This window comes from Callithrix jacchus, chromosome 5, assembly GCF_049354715.1.
Source record: "Callithrix jacchus isolate 240 chromosome 5, calJac240_pri, whole genome shotgun sequence".
NCBI classification, from domain to species: Eukaryota; Metazoa; Chordata; class Mammalia; order Primates; family Cebidae; genus Callithrix; species Callithrix jacchus.
The window spans coordinates 41,013,266-41,033,333 of record NC_133506.1 but is presented as its reverse complement, the minus strand read 5'-3'; the positions used below and the strand labels follow the sequence as shown (position 1 = coordinate 41,033,333).

Here is a 20,068-nt window from a genome sequence, read left to right as displayed (position 1 = left end):
CTGTTCAGCCCGGAAGCGCGACGCAGGAGCTGCGGGTTACCATGGGAACTGAGCCACCGTCCCTTGCCGGGGACAGTGTTATATAGAGGCCTTGCGCGTGGAGGTCGTTGGGGCTTCCTCCCGGGAGGGTTGCGCCTCGATTGTGGAGTGTGGGTGTTCAGTGGCGGTTCAGTCAAGGGATGTTCCCCGCTGGGCCAAAGCCGGTGGATGACTGCGGTGTAGGAGGAGGGGAGCAGGTTTCTGTAGGCTGGGGTTGGGGAGCAGAGGGAAGCGTTTGGTACAGTGGCGCCTGCAGTTCAGTTTTTGAAAGCTAGATTTTAATATGGTCGGCCAGGCGCTGTAGCTCACGCCCGTAATTTCAGCCCTTTGGGAGGCCGAGGCGGGAAGATCACTTGAGGTCAGGAGTTCGAGACCAGCTTGGCCAACATGGCGAAACCCTGTCTCTACTAAAAATACAAAAATTAGCCAGGCGTGGTGGCACGCGCCTGTAGTCCCAGCTACTTGGGAGGCTGAGGCAAAGAGAATTTCTTGAATCCGGGAGACGGAGTTTGCAATGAGCTGAGATCGTGCCATTGCACTCCAGCCTGGGCAACAGAGTGAAAAAAAAAAAAAGATTTTAATATTCTGGACCCTCAGCCTCCAACATTGGAGTGGGCCTAATGCGAAGATTGGGGCACTCAACAAAGGGGCCTCCAGTCCGTGCCATCCCAAAACACTCACTGGGTCTCTCCAGGCTTCGACCCCAGTGGCTGCCTCTTGTGTCTGAACGCACCAGAATGAAGGCTGTGTGTTGACCAGTCCCAAAGATCTGAGCCTCTGTCCCCAGACAGGTGATTCTGGGATGGGCTGGGGATGCAGGAACTTAACAAGGTGGAGTTCTCCAGAGGTTCCCTTAGCTCTGTCGCAGAGGTAAGACATCCCTGAATATAATTGGATCCATTTATGGTGGTAGAGCCTGTTACTCTTTCCAAGTCACAATACAAGAGTAGTGGAAATTGCATGAGTCTTGCAGTTAGAAATATCTGGGTTAAAATTTGGTATTGTATGGTGGTTAAGAAAATTGGCTATTGGACTGGCTATGGAATTGGAATTGGACTGCTTGCCTCTGTTTCACCACTTATTAGTTGTGTGACCCACAGTTCTTAAACTCTCTGTGCCTTCATTTTCCCAACTGTAAAATGGGGATAACAGCATGTAGTTTGTAGGGTTGCAGTGAGGATTAGTGAGTTAACTCATGTAAAGTGCTTAAAACTAGCATGAGTAAACCCTCAAACAATGCTGTCCGTAGTTACTATTATGAAATTCCAGTGGCTACCACTTACAGGCATTTTTTTCTTAGCTCCTCTGAATCCATTTTCTTACCTCTGCAAGGTAAGTGTGAGGATTAAAATATATAATGCAGGCTAGGCATGGTGGCTCATGCCTGTAATCCCAGCACTTTGGGAGGCCAAGGTGGGTGGAGTTCAAGACCAGCCTGGCCAACATAGCGAAACCCCATCTCTACTATAACTACAAAAATTAGCCAGGGGTAATGTTGGGTGCCTGTAGTCCCATCTGCTTGGGAGCCTGAGGCACAAGAATTGCCGGAACCTGGGAGGCAGTGGTTGCAGTGAACTGGGATCGGGCCACTGCACTCCAGCCTGGGTGGCGGGGAGACTCTGTCTCAAAACAAAAAGCATATTAGGCGCATGTTAGGTCATCATCAAATGTTAATTATCTCCAGAGGCCACACCAGCCTTATAACAATAAGGGCAACTTCCTGGCTTCAAACTTTTTGGCCTTACTAAGGAGGTTTTTACCTTGGACCTTGAATATTCTCTGTCCATAGGACTAAGCAGTGCCAGTGGACACCATTAGGTGTCACGGCTGACCAAATGCATGAGCAGGACAGATAAAGAAAAAGAAATAGAGGAAAAAGAAAAAGGAGGTATGTGTGGGCAGACTGAGTCAGACATAGCAACTATTCTCTTGGGTTCTGCCAGCTAGCCTTCATACAGTCCAATAATGGCCTGTGTGGGCTAGAGGGACAAAGCACCTGTTTGGTGCTTTTACATTAGTTCTTAACAAACTCAACTACTGCTTTTCTGTAGGTTTTTGATAGTTTCTTTTTTCTTTTTTTTTTTTTTTTTTGAGACAGAGCCTTGCTCTGTCACCCAAGCTAGAGTGCAGTGGCACAATCTCCGCTCACTGCAACCTCTGCCTCCTGGGTTCAAGCGATTCTCCTGCCTCAGCCTCCCAAGTAGCTGGGATTACAGGCGTGTGCCACCACATCCAGCTAATTTTTGTATTTTTAGTAGAGACAGGGTTTCACCATGTTGGCCAGGCTGGTCTCGAACTCCTGACCATGGGCGATCTGCATAGCTCAGCCTATTTGATAGTTTCTGAGTGGTCTGTTCCATTCTGTCTTTTCTAAATTGCTAGGATGAATAGGAGCCACAATTTTATTATGCTTGGTTATGTTATCAGCTTTGACTATTTTCTTAAGTATCATGTTTAGTTTCTCCCTCTGTCATTTGGGCTGAAGCCGTGTCCTTCCAATGCCCTTTGGGGCTCTCTTTGATTCTTATTCCAGTGGCCATTCCTCCATTTTTCCAGTTACCCACTAGGTTCCTCATGATCCAGGAGTGTTGTGCATATTGCTTATATAGTGTGATCCTCCCATCACATGTGCCCTCTGGTAGTGCCAGGAATTTTCCCATGCTCTGCAGCCAATCCCTCTTCTCATCAGGAGAAGACATTCTAGGGGCGTATTGCGAAAGGGAAGGCTTTGGGTCTGGGTTTGGGGCCATCCCTATTCCTGCCCGTACATCAGCTGATACTCTGGGCAAGGTGTACACCTCTGGCCTGAACTGAGCTCTCATCCCAACTCTCAGCATCATCATGATGTTAAGCTGCCTCTTTCTTCTTGCTCTTGGGTCCCTGGAATCCTGGATAACTACAGGAGAACATGGTGAGCTATCATTTGGAATCCCTAGCCAACAGTAACAGAAAGTGACTAGAGGAAAGGAGAAGTCATCCCCTGCCTTCTCCCAGAGCAAACTCACTCATAGGTGGAGATGATCATCTGTAGGACAGGACTGGATGAACAGATTCTCAGGATGGCCTGGGTGGTTCTTCCTGGCTTTCTTTATCCTCTCTGGACAAGGAAATAGGACTTCTAGTTGGGCTTATTGGAGGTTCTAGCTTTTCCCTAGAACTCATTAAATGAGAACAGGATCATTCCAACCTTTCTCTCTCGTCTGCAGGATGGCTGCTCCTTTAGTAGTGGTGGGTGTATGTTAGTAGTTGTGTGCTGGGAGGGGAAGGTGCTTTCAGAATTTTCCTTTTTTTAGAGACAGGGTTTCATTCTGTCACCCAGGCTAGAGCGTAGTGGTGCAGAAATACTTTGGATAGAGATGTCTGGAGGGGCTGAATGTCCTTGAAATAGTTTGGCCTCCATTCCCCATTTTCTGAGGCCCGGCTAGTTACCCCAAGCTCATATGATATCTTTTGCAGTGAAAGAGGGAGAATGCCCTCCTGATAAGAACCCATGCAAAGAGCTGTGCCAGGGTGATGCATCATGTCCGGCTGGGCAGAAGTGCTGCACCACAGGCTGTGGTTGGATCTGCCGAGACATTCCCAAGGGTATGTTGGCATGAAGGGCAAAATCTGGGTGTACTCTCTGATCTTGCTTCTGGGATAGACAGAAGCAGAGAGCTTCCCACCTCTTAGGTTGCCTCTTGAAGTCTAGCTTGCCTAGAGTACTTCTTTACTCTTTTAGGGTCTCTGCTCCATTAATTATTCAGTGCCCCCAGTTCTTTGCCTTCCATCAGGAAAGAATACATCGATTATCTATGTCTTTTACTTTGGATCAAAGTTCCTGTGAAGGCTGGAGGGAAGAGTTGTAAAGGGAAGCCTGTTTAAGATAATGGTTAAGAAAGAAAGAAAAAAAAAGATAATCCTTAAGAGAGTAGACCCTAGAGCCAAGCAGACCTTTTTAAGCCTTAAATAAGCCTTAGCTGTTTGTAAACCTTAAGCTTTTAGCCTCAGTTTCTTCATTTATAAAATGGGGATGATTGTGAGGATCAAATCAGATGTTCATGGCACAAGGTAAACATCAGTAAATGTTACAGTAAATGTTTACTATTACTATTGTTGTTATTATTGTGTCTTTGCCTTAGCACCAGGATCAGAGGCTGAAATGAAGCTCAGGGCTTCCTTTTTCTGTTTTTCCCTTCTGCTGTGCTTGTGGGTATTATTTCCCTTTTCTTGGTTGTCTCCCTTTTTGCTACAGGGAGGAAAAGAGATTGCCCTAGGGTTATTCGGAAACAATCCTGCTTGAAACGGTGCATCACTGATGAGACATGTCCAGGTGTAAAGAAATGCTGCACGTTTGGCTGCAGCAGGAGCTGTGTAGTCCCAATCTCTAAACAGAAGCTGGGTAAGAAACCCTGTCCCCACAGGTTTTCTGTTTGGTCTGCTAGTTTCTTTCTCAAATACGCACATATCAACTTGTTGGTTTTATTTTGCTTTGAATACACAAGTGTTTTCAAAGTGCCTGCTGTATTCTGAGAACTTAAAAAAAAAAAGATATACAAAGGGTATACAAGCCATGATGATTTGTGATATGTGGCCTGGCCACGCAGAGGAGGGTGCCAGAGGGCAGCCTCGGCTTACCATCATTTGCAGGCTGCTTTGAAAGCTGTTGGGTAATTCCCAGTTCCCATAGTTAGTTGTGATATTCTCTGTTAAAATCTTAGGCTAAGAATCTATAGAGATAGGAATAAAACGAAAGAAGAATCTTGATGCCTATGGAAGGCGGCACACATTTCCCCACTCATTTGCTCCTGAGATTCTTCTTTTTTTTTGAAGAGATGGGGTTTCACCACATTGGTCAGGCTGGCCTTGAACTCCTGACCTTGTGATCCACCCTCCTTGGCCTCCTACAGTGCTGGGATTACAGGTGTGAGCCACTGTGACTGGTGCTTGCTCCTGAGATTCTTATGTCCTGGTGTACACACACAAGGGAGCCATCTCCTGTGGGAAACAGATTCTTTTTCATTCTGGTCCTGGTAGAGAGATACTTGAAAGAGATTCATTCTCCCTTTTGCAGACTCCCAGTGACCTAATTCTCAATTTATACATTCATTTCTTCAACAAGTATTTATTGAGTGTTTACTGTTTGCTAGATCTGGTGACGGGTTCCTGGTATATTGTGGCAAACAAGGTAGATCCCATGCCTGCCTTCATGGAGCTCATAGTCTTGTGGGAGAGAAAGAGATTTAACAAATAAGCATGCAAATAAATATATAATTTCAAACTCTGATAAGGACAGGGAAGGAAAATTAAAGGGTACTGAGAGACAGAGTAAAGGGAAGAACTCACTTTTATTTGTATTTTTATTTTTTGAGACAGAGTCTTGCTCTCTTGCCCAGGCTGGAGTACAGTGGCACGATCTTGGGTCATTGCTACCTCCACCTACCTCCTGGGCTCAAGCAGTTCTCCTGCCACAGTCTCCTGAGTAGCTGAGATTACAGACACATGCCACCCTGCCTGGCTAATTTTTGTGTTTTTAGGAGAGATGGGGTTTCACCATGTTGGCTAGATTTGGTCTCACACTTGTGGCCTCAAGTCCACATATCTCGGCCTCCCAAAGGCTGGCATGAGCCACCATGTCTGGCCGAGAACTCACATTGGATTGGGTGGTTGAGGATGGCATGTTTGGAGTGACATTTAAGCTGCAACCTGGAGGGGGAATCAAATTTAGCCGGGTGAAGGGTGTGATGGACATTCCAGGAAAAGAGAGAGAGAAGCACACACAGAGCTTGCCGTGTTTGAGAGATGGAAAGAAAGCTAGGAAGGTTAGAGTAGAATTGGGAGGGAGAGAATGAAGCCGGGTGAGGATGTAGTCCGGTGAGACTAGGCAGGTAGCAGTGGGGATGGAGGAAGGTGACACAGTTGAGAAAATTTGGAGGTACAAGTGACAGGGCTCTCTGCTCTATTCCTTCTTCATTCCCTTGAGAGGCCCCTAAAACCTATTATAAATTGATGGCGTGTCTTCTGTGTCTAACCCCTTCCTATTTTCCTCTTGTTTCACGATTTTCATGGCTACTTTGCTTATTTGTGCTTCCAAATATATTTTATTATAATATTGTCTGTTTTTCTTCCTTCACTCCCAAATACCAAGGCTACGTTCACCGGAGTGATGTTAGATATATAAATTAAACTAGCGTAGGGAGAACTGCTGGTATTATATAATATTGAATATATACATTTTTTACCCTGTTTTATGGTACTGAAATGTTTGTTGTTTTTTTTTTGAGACAGGGTCTCCAGTCTGGAGTAGTGCAGTGGTGCGATCTTGGCTCACTGCAACCTCTGCTGCTACGTTCAAGTGATTCTTGTGCCTCAGCCTCCCGAGTAGCTGGGATTACAGGCATGTGCCACCACGCTCGGCTAATTTTTGTATTTTTACTAGAGATGGGTTTTGCCATGTTGGCCGGGCTGATCTTGAACTCCTGACCTCAGGTGATCTGCCCACCTTGGCTCCCAAAATGCTGGGATTACAGGCATGAGCCACTGTGCCCAGCCTATGTTCAGTCCTTGCATCTTCTCATTGATCAAGTATATTTCTCATATTTCAGGGTGTTTTATAGTATTAAAATATTTCTCCATAAATTTATGCCTAGGTATTTTACCTTCTTCTCTGCTGTTTTGAATGTCTCTCATTATATTTTCTAAAGTAACTGGAACCATTCTCTCATCTGAGTGTGTGTGATGGCATGCTAGAGTGGAAAATCCTAGGCTTGGGCGGTTGGAGGCTTGGGTTTAAGCCTGAGGTTTGCCAGTTACTGGTCAGCAGGTCCCTGAGCAAGTCTCTTCTGCTTTTTGAGCCTTAGTTCCTTTCTCTGTAAGGTGGAAAGAATAAACCTCGGAGGCTTGCTGTAATTATTCAAAGTGTGTAAAGTGTTTGGCCCTCAGTATATATTAACTTTCTTCCTCTTCCTTCCTAAGTGGGCTGGGTCAGGAGTACAATTTGTTTTTCTTTCTTTTTTTTTTTTTTTTGAGACTGAGTTTTGCTGTTGTTGCTCAGGCTGGAGTGCAATAGTGTAATCTCGGCTCACTGCAACCTCTGCCTCCCAAGTTCAAGCTATTCTGCCCCAGCCCCCCAAGTAGCTGGGACTACATGCATGTGCCACTGCAACCAGCTAATCTTTTTGTATTTAGTAGAGACGGTGTTTCAGCATGTTGCTGAGGCTGGTCTCGAACTCCTGACCTCAGGTGGTCCACCCACCTTGGCCTCCCAAAGTGTTGGGATTATAGGCGTAAGCCACTACGCCCGGCAGGAGTACAATTTCTAAGCAGCCCCTTTATCCAAAACCAGGATGGTTTTCTTCTCCCCTGATCACTTCCTCTCTGAGACCCTGAAGCTCTGTAACATGTGACAACCTTTTTCCTTCCAGTCAAACCTCCCTAGGTAGGAGGCCCCTTGTCAGTACCCATTGGGTCTGTCTGTGCCTGGCTTAGGCAGCTATCTTGGGCAGCCTGCCCATTAGAGAGAATGGAAGGTTGTTCTCCTTGCCAGGACTCTTGAGGCCCAGCTCTGGGAATCTTTCTCAGGCAAGTCACTGACTGCTGGCTTGTAGGGCTTGGTACAATCTTCCCAGTGTTTGAAGCTGATGGCTGAATTGTGGGGGCCAAGGGTGAGGTTGGCACCCAGGCACAGTACCTTGTGAGCTGCTCTGGCTCCTGGCCAGCCCAGATAGGGTTTCCTTTTCCATTGGAGCTCGGCAGGCAGGCTAGAATAGTGACCTCCCACAGATGTCCCAGAGCCTGTAGGGTGGAGCAGGGTTCCTAGCCTGGTAGGGGGTGATATTGGCTACTGTGTTGGCAGTGAACTACTTTTTACAGCTCCAGCCCTATGGGAGGGCTGGGCCACTCACCCAACAGGCCTGGTTGTTGTAACTAACTCTACAGGAAGCTGTCCTTCCAGGGCTATGAAAAATTTCTGCTTTCCTTAAGCTCTGACATTGCCAGAGGTTTATCATAGCCAGTGCTGGTCTGTTTGGCAAAGTGGAGGGCCAATCAGGTTGCCTGAGGACAAGGGCAGACGTTGGGTCCTGCTCTTATGAGGCTGTTTTCCTCTGAACATGGGTCTGAATCCTGGCTCTTTTGCTTGCTTGCTGTGTAGCCTTAGGCAAGTCATTTCATCTCTCTGAACCTCACTTTTATGATCTGCAAAATGTGGATAAGGATATTTATACCTCCTAGAATGATAATGCAGTTGGGAAGAAATGCATTTTATTTATTTATATATTGGGGACAAGATCTCGCTCTTATTACCCAGGCTGGAGTGCAGTGGCGTGATCTTGGCCCATTGCAGCCTCAACCTCCTGGGCTCAGGTGATCCTTCTGCCTTGGCCCCTGAGAAACTGGGACTATAGGCACACACCACTGTGCCCGGCCAGAAATGCATTTTAAAAGTCTGCAGACTGCCAGATGATGTTCAAGAGCTCATATGGTCATGCCAAGTACCTCTGTGTTCTGGTCCACCCATTCTCCATATGCCCACCTATCTGATGCCTGATCTGTCTGTTTACTCCCTCATTTATTCATGCGTTCACTATATATTGAGTGTGGCTACCCTACTTGGCATGTGGGTCTGCAGTGGTGAGCAAGGCCGCCATGGTTCTTGTCCCCCTGGGGCTTGTTCATGGTGTGACAGACAGGAACTAATCAAGAAAACAAATACATAATAACCACAAGATGTGATGAATGCGATGAAGGTAATGGAAGAAAAGAGAAGGAGGCTGCTTTCATTTGAGGTTAGAGAGGTAGGCAGGGGCCAGATTTTGGGGGGTCTTCAGGGCTTCTCTTTTAGGCTTTATTCTAATAAAGTGCAATAGGAAGACTTTGAGGGGGTTTAAAAGTAGGAGAGGCCTTGTCCAGTTTTCACTTTAAAAAGACCACTCTGCCAATATGTGAAGAATGAATGGGGCAAGTGTAGAAGATGGAAGACCAGTAGGAGGCTATTTTGGCAGGCTGGGAGAGATGATGGGGCTAGGCTGGGGTGGAGACAATGCAGACACAGAACAATGGAAGGCTTACATGTTTGTGAAGGTAGTATGGATGGGACTGGGTGAAGAAGTAAGTGGCTGATTATCACAAATGTATTATCTTTTATGTGGGTTGATGGCCTCTCTATGTGTCTGGCTGACCTTTTAAAACCTCACTGCAGGTTGGTTGTACAGAAAAGAATGAACATAGCAGGCCTGAGACTGCTATTCTTAAAAAAGGCTTGCCGGCAAGGTTGGCCGTTGGCTGGCTTCTGGGAAGTTGGATTTTGGGGGTGTTTATACTACCCTAACTGATAAGAGTGGTTCACTGTGCCTAAACTGTGCAAACATTGTGGTTTAGGCTGAATGTCTGCTTTCCTTCTGAGAGTCTGGAATCTTGGTACGTGCTAGACAGAAGGCGCTTAAGTGACCAACCCCCAATATAGACCTTTCACAGTGGGTCTCTAATGAATTTCCCTGGTAGAAAACACTTCACACATGTCACAATCCCATGCTGGAAGAATTAAGTACATCCTGTGACTCTACTGGGAGGACTCTGGAAAATCTGCACCTGATTTCCTCTGGACTTTTCCCTTTGATGATTTTTCTTTGTACCCCTTTGCTGTAATAAATCATAGCCGTGGGTATGACTATACACTGAGTCCCGCAAATGAATCACTGAATCTGAAAGTAAGTGGTCTTGAGGACTCCCTACACACTGGTGGATAACTTTTCCTAACTCCTAAAACTATCTACCAGTGGGTCTTCTCTTTCGGCAGAACTGAGCGGAGTGAGTCCCAGTGCTTCTTGGTTTGTTTTCATGTGATCCTTGCTGCAGTGTAGGGGATCATCGTGTGTGTGTGTGTGTGTGTGTGTGTGTGTGTGTGATGGAGTCTCACTCTGTCACCTAGGCTGGAGTGCAGTGGCGTGATCTTGGCTCACTACAACCTCTATATCCCAGGTTCAGGCGATTCTCCTGCCTCAGCCTCCCCAGTAGCTGGGATTACAGGCACCCGCCACCACACCCAGCTAATTTTTTTGTATTTTTAGTAGCGACAGGGTTTCCCCATGTTGGCCAGATTGGTTTTGAACTCCTGACCTCAAGTGTTTCACCTCAGCCTCCCAAAATGCTGGGATTACAGGCGTGAGCCACTGCGCTGGGCCCATGATGTGGTTTAAAGGGCATGAGACCTTATGTCAGAGCTGGGGATTTGTGACTCAGTTCTGCTACCATTGCCCTCAGGCCAATCCCTCTCTCTGGTTGTCTGTCTGTCTCTTTGCAAGAGAAGGGAGTAAGTTTGTTAGCTCAGAGGGCCCTTCTTGGGTTAAGAAGTGCTGAAGTTTTACTTTACCAACAGCAACTGGTATCTTTCTCTCAGACATAGTGGCAGGTTGGCGCTGAGGCAGTAGGACAGACTGTGAGTGAGTACTTCCTGGGCTTCAGCTTCACTGCTTTTTTGGTGACAGCTTGAGGTCTTGGGACGGGTATAGATAGAGGGTGGGGAACTGCCATCCCCATTCTGGCTACCATTCCTATTTCTCTTTCTGATTCCTGGTAAGCTAATTGTGAGGTGATTGGGGAACATGTCTTATGACAAACTGAGCCTACCTATCATGGCAAAGCCAGGAGAATGAAAGACAGAGGATCCTGGCTGAAAGATGGCATCCACCAGGTTTTTATAAGTCTATGGGGATAGGAAAAGGACCAATCAGATTTCAGGTGAGTATCAAGAGGTACAAAGGGCCAGGCATGGGTAGCTCATGCCTGTAACCTCAGCACTTTGGGAGGCTGAGACAGGAGGATTGCTGGAGGCCAGAGGTCAAAACCAGCCTGGTCAACATCATGAGACCCCGTCTCTACAAAAAATACAAATAATTAGCCGGGGCTGGTGGTGTGTGCCTATCGTTCAGCTTCTCAGGAGGTTGAGGCAGGGGGATTGCTTGAGCCCAGGAGTTTGAGAATTTGAGGCTGCAGCGAGCCACGACTGCATCACTGTACCTCAGCTGGGTGACAAAGCGAGATAGTCGCATAATCTGGCTTGGAGGTAGTAAGGTCCCATTAATTCCAGGTATTAGAGCTGAGAGAAAGGGATTGTGTGGCAGGGGTTCTTGTGTAGGGCAGGGTGTCAGACTGGGTGGCAGTGCTGAGCACTGGTCAAAAGGGAGATGCTATGACCCTCCAGACCTCCAGGAAGTCTGGCCTGGAAAAGGATAGAGGCAAGTGCTCTATGCCTGGTCTTGAGGATGAGGGCAGAGAGTAGCCAAGAGCTCCTGCCATTAGTCATCTCAGGGCCAAGCTCAGCAAAAGGGTGAAATCTGGGAAGTGTGGTGCTCTCAATTTCTAGGGCACATGGCATAATTCCATGAGAAGTTTATGTCTCCAGGTTTTTCCACCAGAGAGAGTTTTACACTCAGCCTTCTCAACTGTGGAATAGAAGACTTTTGTTCCTCGTTAAATGGATTTCAGTGTTTGTCAAGCAGGTGGGGAGGTGCAGGGAGATGGATTTGGTGGTTACTGTGACCACATTTTCTGAGTCAAAAATCAGGACACATAGTTTTGATGTAATCCTACAATAGCACAGGATATTTGAAATAGGGGCTGTTCAGGAAAATCCCAGGATACAGGGTTATGATGGCTTGGTTGTTTAGCTGCGTGTATTCTCCTTGGATTCTAATACTTGCTTTTTCCATCATGGCAGACTTCCCAGAGCCAGCTGTATGCAATCATACTTACCTGTTCCTACTCAGAGGCACTGGGCCAGTCTTGCTGTGGTTTCCTGTGACATCTTTAATTGCCTGTCACCTTTCTCTTAAGAAACTTGAAATAAACACTAAGACGAATGAGTCATGGTGAGTTGGTTTGGTTTGGATGTGGTCTTCTTTGGGTGTGCCTGTGCCTGGGGCCCTGGCCAGTTGCCTGCATGTTTTAAGGATAGTGTAATAGAAAAAGTACTTTACTGCAAATCAAGAGGCTGAGTGTTGTCCTGCCCTCCTGCTGACTCACTCTGTAGTTCCAGGCAAAAGCCTTCTCTGAGTTTGATCATATTCATAGGGAATGTGTTTGGCTGCACACAACAGAAAATTAATCATGTAGGGGTTTGTTTTTCTCATATAACAAGAAGTCCAAAGGCTGGAATGGTGGTTCCATGATGCTAAGGACGAAACTATTTCCCTCCTTCTACTTTGCAATTCTTTTTTTTTTTTTTGGTAATTTTAATTTTATTATTTATTTATTTATTTTTAAAAAACAATGGTTAGATGCCACAAAGTAGGTGGCAGTGCTTTTGTGTGTTGTCAGGCCCAAGGGCCTCTTCCATCCTGTGGAAGGGAGTGCTAACTTCTCTCCTCACAGGCAACACTCCTTTGTAGTTCTTGACTAGTTCATTGTGCTAAGTTGCCTCCTCACTGAAAGAAGGCTGCTCTGCCTCTCCATGTAATGTTTGCCTTTGGACTGGAAGAAGAAAGAAGTGAGGGAGCAGTTTGAAAGGGATATTCCTTGTGTCAGGAACACAGAGTTTTCCCAGTTTGTGTCCTTGTTTATGGTCTCTCCTAGTTGCAAAAGAATATAGGGAAGCAAATCATTTTAGTGGGACCTGTTGCCTCTCAGAATAAACTTGATATCAGATATCTATTGCTGCATGACAAACCATCCCTAAACTTCATGGCTTAAAGCAATGTAGTTATTCTTTCTCACAGTTGTGTATGTTTCCTGGGCTTGGCTGGGCAGTTCATATACCTATATGATGTAGCTGTGGTCAGTCATTTAGCTACATTCGGGGAGCTCAGCAGGGAGCTCAACTGGAGCCACAGTGTCCAGGATGACCTCTCTTGTAGGTTCTGTCTCCATGGGGCATCTCATCATCCCATAGCGTAGTTCAAGCTGCTTTATAACATGGCAGCCGGTTTCCAAGAGGAAGGATTCTGAGTGGACAAGCCCCAGTATACAGGTGCTTATCAAGCCTCTGCTTACATCACATTGGCTAATGTCCCATTCGTCAAAGTAAGTCATATGGTCAAGCCCAGAGTAGGCATGGAAGGGCATGAATCCCAGGAGATAAAGTTCATTGGAGACCACCAGTGTACATGTCTGCCACAGGGAGAATTTAGGCAGAACGTTTGCCGCAGTGGGCTAGGCCTGAACGGTGTTTTTGCAAACTGTGAGTCCTGAGAGCAACTTAGTAATTAGGGAAAATAAGAAGTAGAATATAAAACATCAGGGTGGGCTTGGTGTGGTGGCTCACGCCGGTAATCCTGGCACTTTGGGAGGCTCAGGTGGGAGGATCACTTGAACCAGGAGTTAGAGATCAGCCTGAGATCATAGTGAGACTCCATCTCTACAAAATAAACAAAATAAGCCATGCATGGTGGCGTATGCCTGTGCTCCTAGCCACTCAGGAGGCTGAGGCAGGAGGATCCCTTGAGCCCTGGACTTTGAGGCGGCAATGAACTATGACTGTGCCACTGCACTTTAGCCTGGGCAATACAGTGAGACCCTGTCTCTACAAAATAAATAAATAACATTAGCCAGGCATGGTGGCATGTGCCTGTAGTTCTAGCCATTCAGGAGGCTGTGGTGGGAGGATCCCTTGAGTGCAGGAGTTTGAGGCTGCAATGAGCTATGATTGTGCCACTGCACGTTAGCCTGGGCAACAGAGTTGAGACTATGTCTTAAAAAATTGAGAATGCTGATGGGGGGATGGATGTAGCAAACCACCACAGCACGTGTGTACCTATGTAACAAACCTGTACGTTCTGCACATGTACCCCAGAACTTAAAGTATAATAAAAAAAATTCAGAATGTATTGTAGATATATGATACACATGAATATGTACATTATGTCTGTAATAATGTATGTTTATAAATATACAACTATATATAAACATACACATGGGACACAATGAAAAATGTGTTTCATACTGTGGCCTTGAGCATCTCTGGGCTCCAGTGCTTTGGTTCTATAGCAGAGTTTGTTGGTGAATGTCCTGCCAACCCCCTTCCGTGTGAGGAGCTGTGTGATGGGGATGCATCCTGTCCCCAGGGGCATAAATGCTGCAGCACCGGCTGTGGTCGCACCTGCCTTGGAGACATTGAGGGAGGTATGTTGGCTCTTTTGGGAAGAAATCCTTGATTATTTCCTGAGAAGAGTGCTTATCTTTCCCTTCCTGGGAGGAGCTAGGATTCTCATTCTTCCCTGTAGTCCCTCAACACAAAGCAATCTCTCCTTCTGGGACCAAGGGGGCTCTGTGAGCATTAAAAGAACTAGGGGAAGGCACTGTGGGGCAGAAGGAACTACTTGGGCTAGAAGACAGGCAGTGTGGCTTATGATCTTGACCCTACTGAGATTTTGCTCGTTTTGCTCTGTGACCTTGGGTAAGCAAACTCCTCTTTTTTTTTTTTTTTGTTTGAGACAGAGTTTCACTCTTGTTGCCCAGGCTGGAGTACAATGGCACGATCTTGGCTCACTGCACCCTCCACCTTCCAGGTTCAAGTGATTCTCCTGCCTTAGCCTCCCGAGTAGCTGGGATTACAGGCATGTACCACCACGCCCAGCTAATTTTGTATTTTTAGTAGAGACGGGGTTTTTCCATGTTGGTCAGGTTGGTCTCGAACTCCCAACTTCAGGTGATCTGCCCGCCTTGGCCTCCCAAAGTGCTGGGATTACAGGTGTGAGCCACCACACCCAGCCTTGCAAGTCTCTCTTTTCTAGTCTAAGTTTCTTCATCTGTAAAATGAGGGAGTTGCCCAAGATCATTGATTTTCAGATCTATTTTTTAACAAGAAGCTTCTCCCCTACCCCAAATAAAATCTTATTTTATATAAACAGATAAAATATATATAAACAGATAAAAGCATTCCTGTTCCAATTCCTTTGTTTCTTCAAATCCCAGCACTTTGGGAGGCGAGGCGGGTGGATCACAAGGTCAAGAGATTGAGACCATCCTGGTCAACATGGTGAAACCCCGTCTCTACTAAAAATACAAAAAAATTAGCTGGGCATGGTGGCGCATGCCTGTAATCCCAGCTACTCAGGAGGCTGAGGCAGGAGAATTGCCTGTGCCCAGGAGGCGGAGATTGCGGTGAGCCGAGATCGCGCCATTGTACTCCAGCCTGGGTAACAAGAGCGAAACTCCGTCTTAAAAAAAAAAAAAAAACTTTGAGTGCCAGGTACTGTGTTCTCCATTAATCACTGACCCTGGTGCTATCTTAGTCCCTTTAGATTCCCGGGCAATGCTCAAGGCTAGGGACAGACTCTTGTCCTTATGTAGCTTATAGCCTATCAGGGAAGATAGACATATTCCTTTTAAATAAGGAATTACCATAAAGGGAATTAATGAATTACCATAAAGTTTGATGAGAGGAAGCATACAGGGTGCTACAGGAGCACAAAGCGGGGACATCAAACCCTGTCTAGGGTGGCAGAGGAGGCCACCGTGAGGAAGTTACTCTGTGAATCCCAAGCAGAAGGGGAGAGGGAGCCTTGGCCCTGACATACTTCCACCCACCCCACCCTACCCCAAACCTGCAGAGGTGTCAATCCCCAAGTTTCCCCTTTGGGGCACCATTTGAAAACTGTGGGCTCAGAGGTCTCTTGGGTTCCTGAAGATTCTCAGATCCTCCAATTCCATGGTTTCCCAGCCAGTTGAGTTGGGTCTAGTTAGAATCAGGGGTTGAATGACCTGGAGCCTCTGTGTCTAAGTTTTAGATGGGAACATGGAGATGGCAGAGTTGACGTCCTGTCCCTTTACCTGTGCCTGTTGTTCCCACAGGGCGGGACGGTAATTGTCCGAAAGTTCTGGTGGGCCTGTGCATTGTCGGCTGTGTGATGGATGAGAATTGTCAAGCTGGAGAAAAGTGTTGCAAGTCAGGCTGTGGCCGCTTCTGTGCCCCACCAGTCCTCCCCCCAAAACTGACCATGAACCCCAACTGGACTGTGAGATCTGATTCTGAATTAAGTGAGTACTGTCCATTGTCATCAACAACAATAGACAACTGTTGTGTGCAAAGCACTGGCCTAGGTGCTGGGAAGGGGACTTCAGAAGGCCAGGAAAAGTCTAGCTGGAGAGAAAGAACCTATGTCGCAGATGAGAACCCTCATAGAAACAGTACAGGCTGACACCTGTTCCCAGGTGTGGCTCCCTAGTAAGGTCTTTGTGGGAAAGGTGGGATTTGATTGAGGTCCTTAAGCCTAGGCGGATGTGACCAAGTGAGGATAGCCCAGGAACATGCCAGACAAGTAATCTGGTGACTGCAGGCAAAGCAACACGGTGGGAATGTGTGCGATATGTTTGGGAGAAGTGCGGGCAGGGTGGGTAAAGGCACAGACATATCTTGAGGTTTTTTTTTTTTTTTTTTTTTTTTGACATGGAGTTTTGCTCTTGTCACCAAGGCCCGGAGTGCAATGGCATGATCTCAACTCACTGCAACCTCTGCCTCCTGGTTTCAAGCAATTCTTCTTCCTCAGCCTCCTGAGTAGCTGGGATTACAGGTGCCTGCCACCATGCCTGGCTGACGTTTGTATTTTTAGTAGAGATGGGGTTTCACCATATTGGCCAGGCTGGTATTGAACTCCTGACTTCAGGTGATCTGCCTACCTCAGCTTCCCAAAGTGCTAGGATTACAGGTGTGAGCCACTGTGCCCGGCCATATCACCAGTTTTATTTTTAACAGGAGATATAAGATTCACATCTGAATAGTAAGAGTCTGCAGTGTTAGTTGGGATCGGATTGTCTGGGAAGCAAGGAGCCGTTTAAGACATCTGAGAACAATATAGGCCAAGCTTTCCTAGGGTGGAGGGGAAACGTGCTGGGTAACTGAAGCCAGGAGGGCACAGCTGTGACTTGATATCTCTTCTACTTGCAGAGATCCCGGTGCCCTAGCTGTGCTGATTTGTCTGGAGCTTCTTTGGTAACTCTGGAAGCTGTTCCTGTCAGTCAAGAGAGGGTGACATCTGGGGCTTGTGACATTTTCAGGGGCACTCATGGCCCTCTCTGCTCTGCTTCTACTCCTGCTGCTGCCCAGGGCCTGGGAAACGGCCCTGGATTGGGCATTGGGTGTGTGGTGCTTCTCTTTACCAATAAAGCCTGGTGCTGACCTCTTGTCTGTGCTGTTTGAGGATTTAGATGATACGGGAGAGGGTATGAGCGTGCCTGTGGGATTACATGATTTACATATTTAGGACAGATGGGTAATCTGTTCTTTCTGAGAACACTGAAAATGAGTGTTGGTTGGGTGTGGCTAGGGGAGAGATGGGTGGAAAGTAAACTGAGAGTGACCTGCTGTAGATGTCTTTCTCAAGCCCTGGTAGGGGTGGAGGTCAGCCTTTCTTAGAACTGCTGAACTTATTTCTTTATTGGAGAATGTCATTTGAGGGTAGAATAGGGGTGAGTGGATAGTTTTCTTTTTTTTTTTTTGAGACATAGTCTCACTCTGTTGCCCAGGCTGGAGTACAGTGGCATGATCTCGGCTCACTGCAACCTCCGCCTCCCAGGTTCAAGCAATTCTCATGCCTCAGCCTTCTGAGTAGCTGTGCCAAGTAGTAGAAACCCAGTCTCTACTAAAAATGCACAAATTAGCTGGGTGTGGTGGTGTGATAACATACTGAGTTTTAAAAAACTATGCGCATGTATTGAGTTTTTAAATAAACAACAAAATGATAAAACAGTGGAGGAGGGATCTGCCAAAACGTTGAGCAGCCCACCACACAGACACTGGCCCTTTCCAGTTCCCTGCAACATGATCCTGGAGCCATGGGTGCCCCTGGGATGGCCACTGCGAGGCTCATTCCAGCCACTCTTTCAGACCAGGCAACATTGACATACGTCTACTCTACTCAAAAGAGATGAATGTTCTGAACTAGGTAGAAACCAGAATTTCACATGCCAGTATGAAAACAAGGGGGAGAAGGCACACAACCTCAGCAGTGGCCAGGCACGGTGGCTCACGCCTGTCATCCCAGCACTTTGGGAGGCTGAGGCGGGAGGATCACTTGAGGTCAAGAGTATGAGACCAGCCTGGCCAACCTGGTGAAACCCTGTCTCTACTAAAAATACAAAAATTATCCAGGCCTGGTGGTGTGTGCCTGTAATCCCAGCTACTTGGGAGGCTGAGAGAGAGAGTCTTGAAGGGTTACATTTGAAAGCTGGAGGTTAAAGGCTGAGCTGGGGCCAGATTCCCAGGCCTCTTCCCCATCCCCAGCTCTTTCTGGGAAGCTTTCTCTACTGTTGTACCCTGAACTAGAGAAGCTGTTAGGACCTTTCCTTCCTCAGGTTTAAAGTCCATTTCAGTGTAGTCCTGAGGTTGAAATGACCTGGGAGCAGGTCTCAGAGGACCTTGATCCCATTCCCTCATCTTGTACTCTGAAATTAGCCTCTGACCAGGTTGAAAAGCCACCCTCCTCCCCTGCCCTGCTCCTCAGGTTCCTCGTCATGGGCAGGAATGTCTGGGGCTCTGTCTCCAATCCTCCAGTGTGGGCTGAGAAAGACCTGTTCTTTGATCAGAGCCACGCAGCTGCCCGCTTCTCCAGCCCATTCCTTGACCATCTGGTTGTAGAAATCTCCGACTCCACGTTTGCCTTTGGCCCCAGCAGGACCATGGGCCCCTGCAGCCTCCACTGCTCCCTCAGCGCATGATGTTGTGAGGAAGGCAGGAGGCCCAGAGTGTATCCTCGAAGTGAGTTGCTCTTGAGTTGGGAGAGATGTCTTCCCTTTTGTATACAAGTTAAGTCTTCTCGTCAAGGGATTGTGTGAAGAAGCCCAGCTTCCTACAGAGTCAGCCATATAAGCAAAGAGGCCTGCACGTGACTGGAATTATTTGCTGGGTGCTTCATGCTCTGATCATCAGAGGGCAGCAGAAGTCTGCCATAGACCATTTCCAGGTAAGAGACTAAAAGGTAAAGTGAGGACCGGGTGCTGAGGCTCACACCTGTAAGGTCAAGGTGGGGGGATTGCGAGGTCAGGAGTTCAAGACCAGCCTGACCAACATGGTGAATCCCCATCTCTACTAAACAAAAATTAGCCAGGCGTGGTGGCATGTGGTTGTAATTCCAGCTGCTCAGGAACCTCAGGCAGGAGAATTGCTGGAGGTTGCAGTGAGCCAAGATCACACCACTGCACTACAGCCTGGGTGACAGAGTGAGACTCCGTATTCAAAAAATAAATAAATAAAAGGTAAAGTGAAAGCTTGCTATCTACTGTCTGAGCTCCTGGCTCCCGACAGAACTGCACTTAATAAATTAAGACCCTAACATTGTACCCTCTGTTTTCATATGATGGCCATGCTGCTTCATTTCTGGTAACATCGATCTGGGGGACATTACCCACCATGTCGTATTAGTGTTTCTTGTACAAAGCCACAGGGTCAAATCTTGTGAAGTTTAAGGTCAAGAAAAAGTTTCTCTCTTTAAGTTAACGTGAGAATGGACAGGGAAATAACTTACTGGGCATTGTCTGTCTTGCCAGCCTCTGTGGTAGGGGCTTTCTAGAGCCGATGTTTCCATCTTTGCATTGGCTACCAGGGTGCCGAGAGCTCAGGTTTTGGAGTGAGGCCTGGATCTGAATCTATACTCTTCTGCTGCTTATTAGCTCTGTGCGTCTGGGGCTAATAACATTAGCCTACCACATCGCCTACTTCACAGTATTGCTGTGAAGAGTCAATTATAAAGAAAGCACTGGCTGGGTGCAGTGGCTCATGCCTGTAATCTCAGCACTTTGGGAGTCAGAGGTGGGTGGAACACCTGAGGCCAGGAGTTCGAGACCAGTCTGGCCAACATGGTGAAACCTTGTCTCTACTAAAAATACAAAAATTAGCTGGGCATGGTGGCAGGTGCCTGTAGTCCCAGCTACTCGGGAGGATGAGGCAGGAGAATTGCTTGAATCCAGGATTTGGAGGCTGCAGTGAGCAGAGATCATGCCACTGCACTCCAGCCTAGGCCACAGAGTGAGACTCCGTCTCAAAAAAAAAAAAAAAAAAAAAAAGATTATAAAGCACTTAGCAGAGCCTGACACAAAGCACACACTCAATAAACGTTAGCTG

The 20,068-nt window shown here is 47.0% G+C and overlaps 1 protein-coding gene and 1 pseudogene across 10 annotated transcripts; one reads left to right on the top strand and one right to left on the bottom strand.

The window, feature by feature from the left end:
- The first annotated feature begins 2 nt into the window (after window positions 1–2).
- Window positions 3–17,126, top strand: WFDC3 (WAP four-disulfide core domain 3). Of its 10 annotated transcripts, none has more exons than XM_078371771.1 (9): window positions 3–103; window positions 734–830; window positions 2,874–2,950; window positions 3,496–3,624; window positions 4,274–4,420; window positions 11,735–11,885; window positions 13,967–14,133; window positions 15,805–15,990; window positions 16,898–17,126. In XM_078371771.1, exons 3-9 carry the CDS (start codon window positions 2,881–2,883, stop codon window positions 16,912–16,914), a joined length of 867 nt encoding a protein of 288 aa, XP_078227897.1. In that variant the 5' UTR covers window positions 3–103; window positions 734–830; window positions 2,874–2,880; the 3' UTR covers window positions 16,915–17,126. The 10 variants fall into 10 exon arrangements, with proteins under 10 accessions (XP_078227897.1, XP_078227895.1, XP_078227896.1 ...); XM_078371769.1 differs by having other exon boundaries at window positions 734–909; XM_078371770.1 differs by having other exon boundaries at window positions 3–149; window positions 734–909.
- LOC118154392 (U6atac minor spliceosomal RNA) lies at window positions 12,278–12,394 on the bottom strand (annotated as a pseudogene).
- Window positions 17,127–20,068: the final 2,942 nt, after the last annotated feature.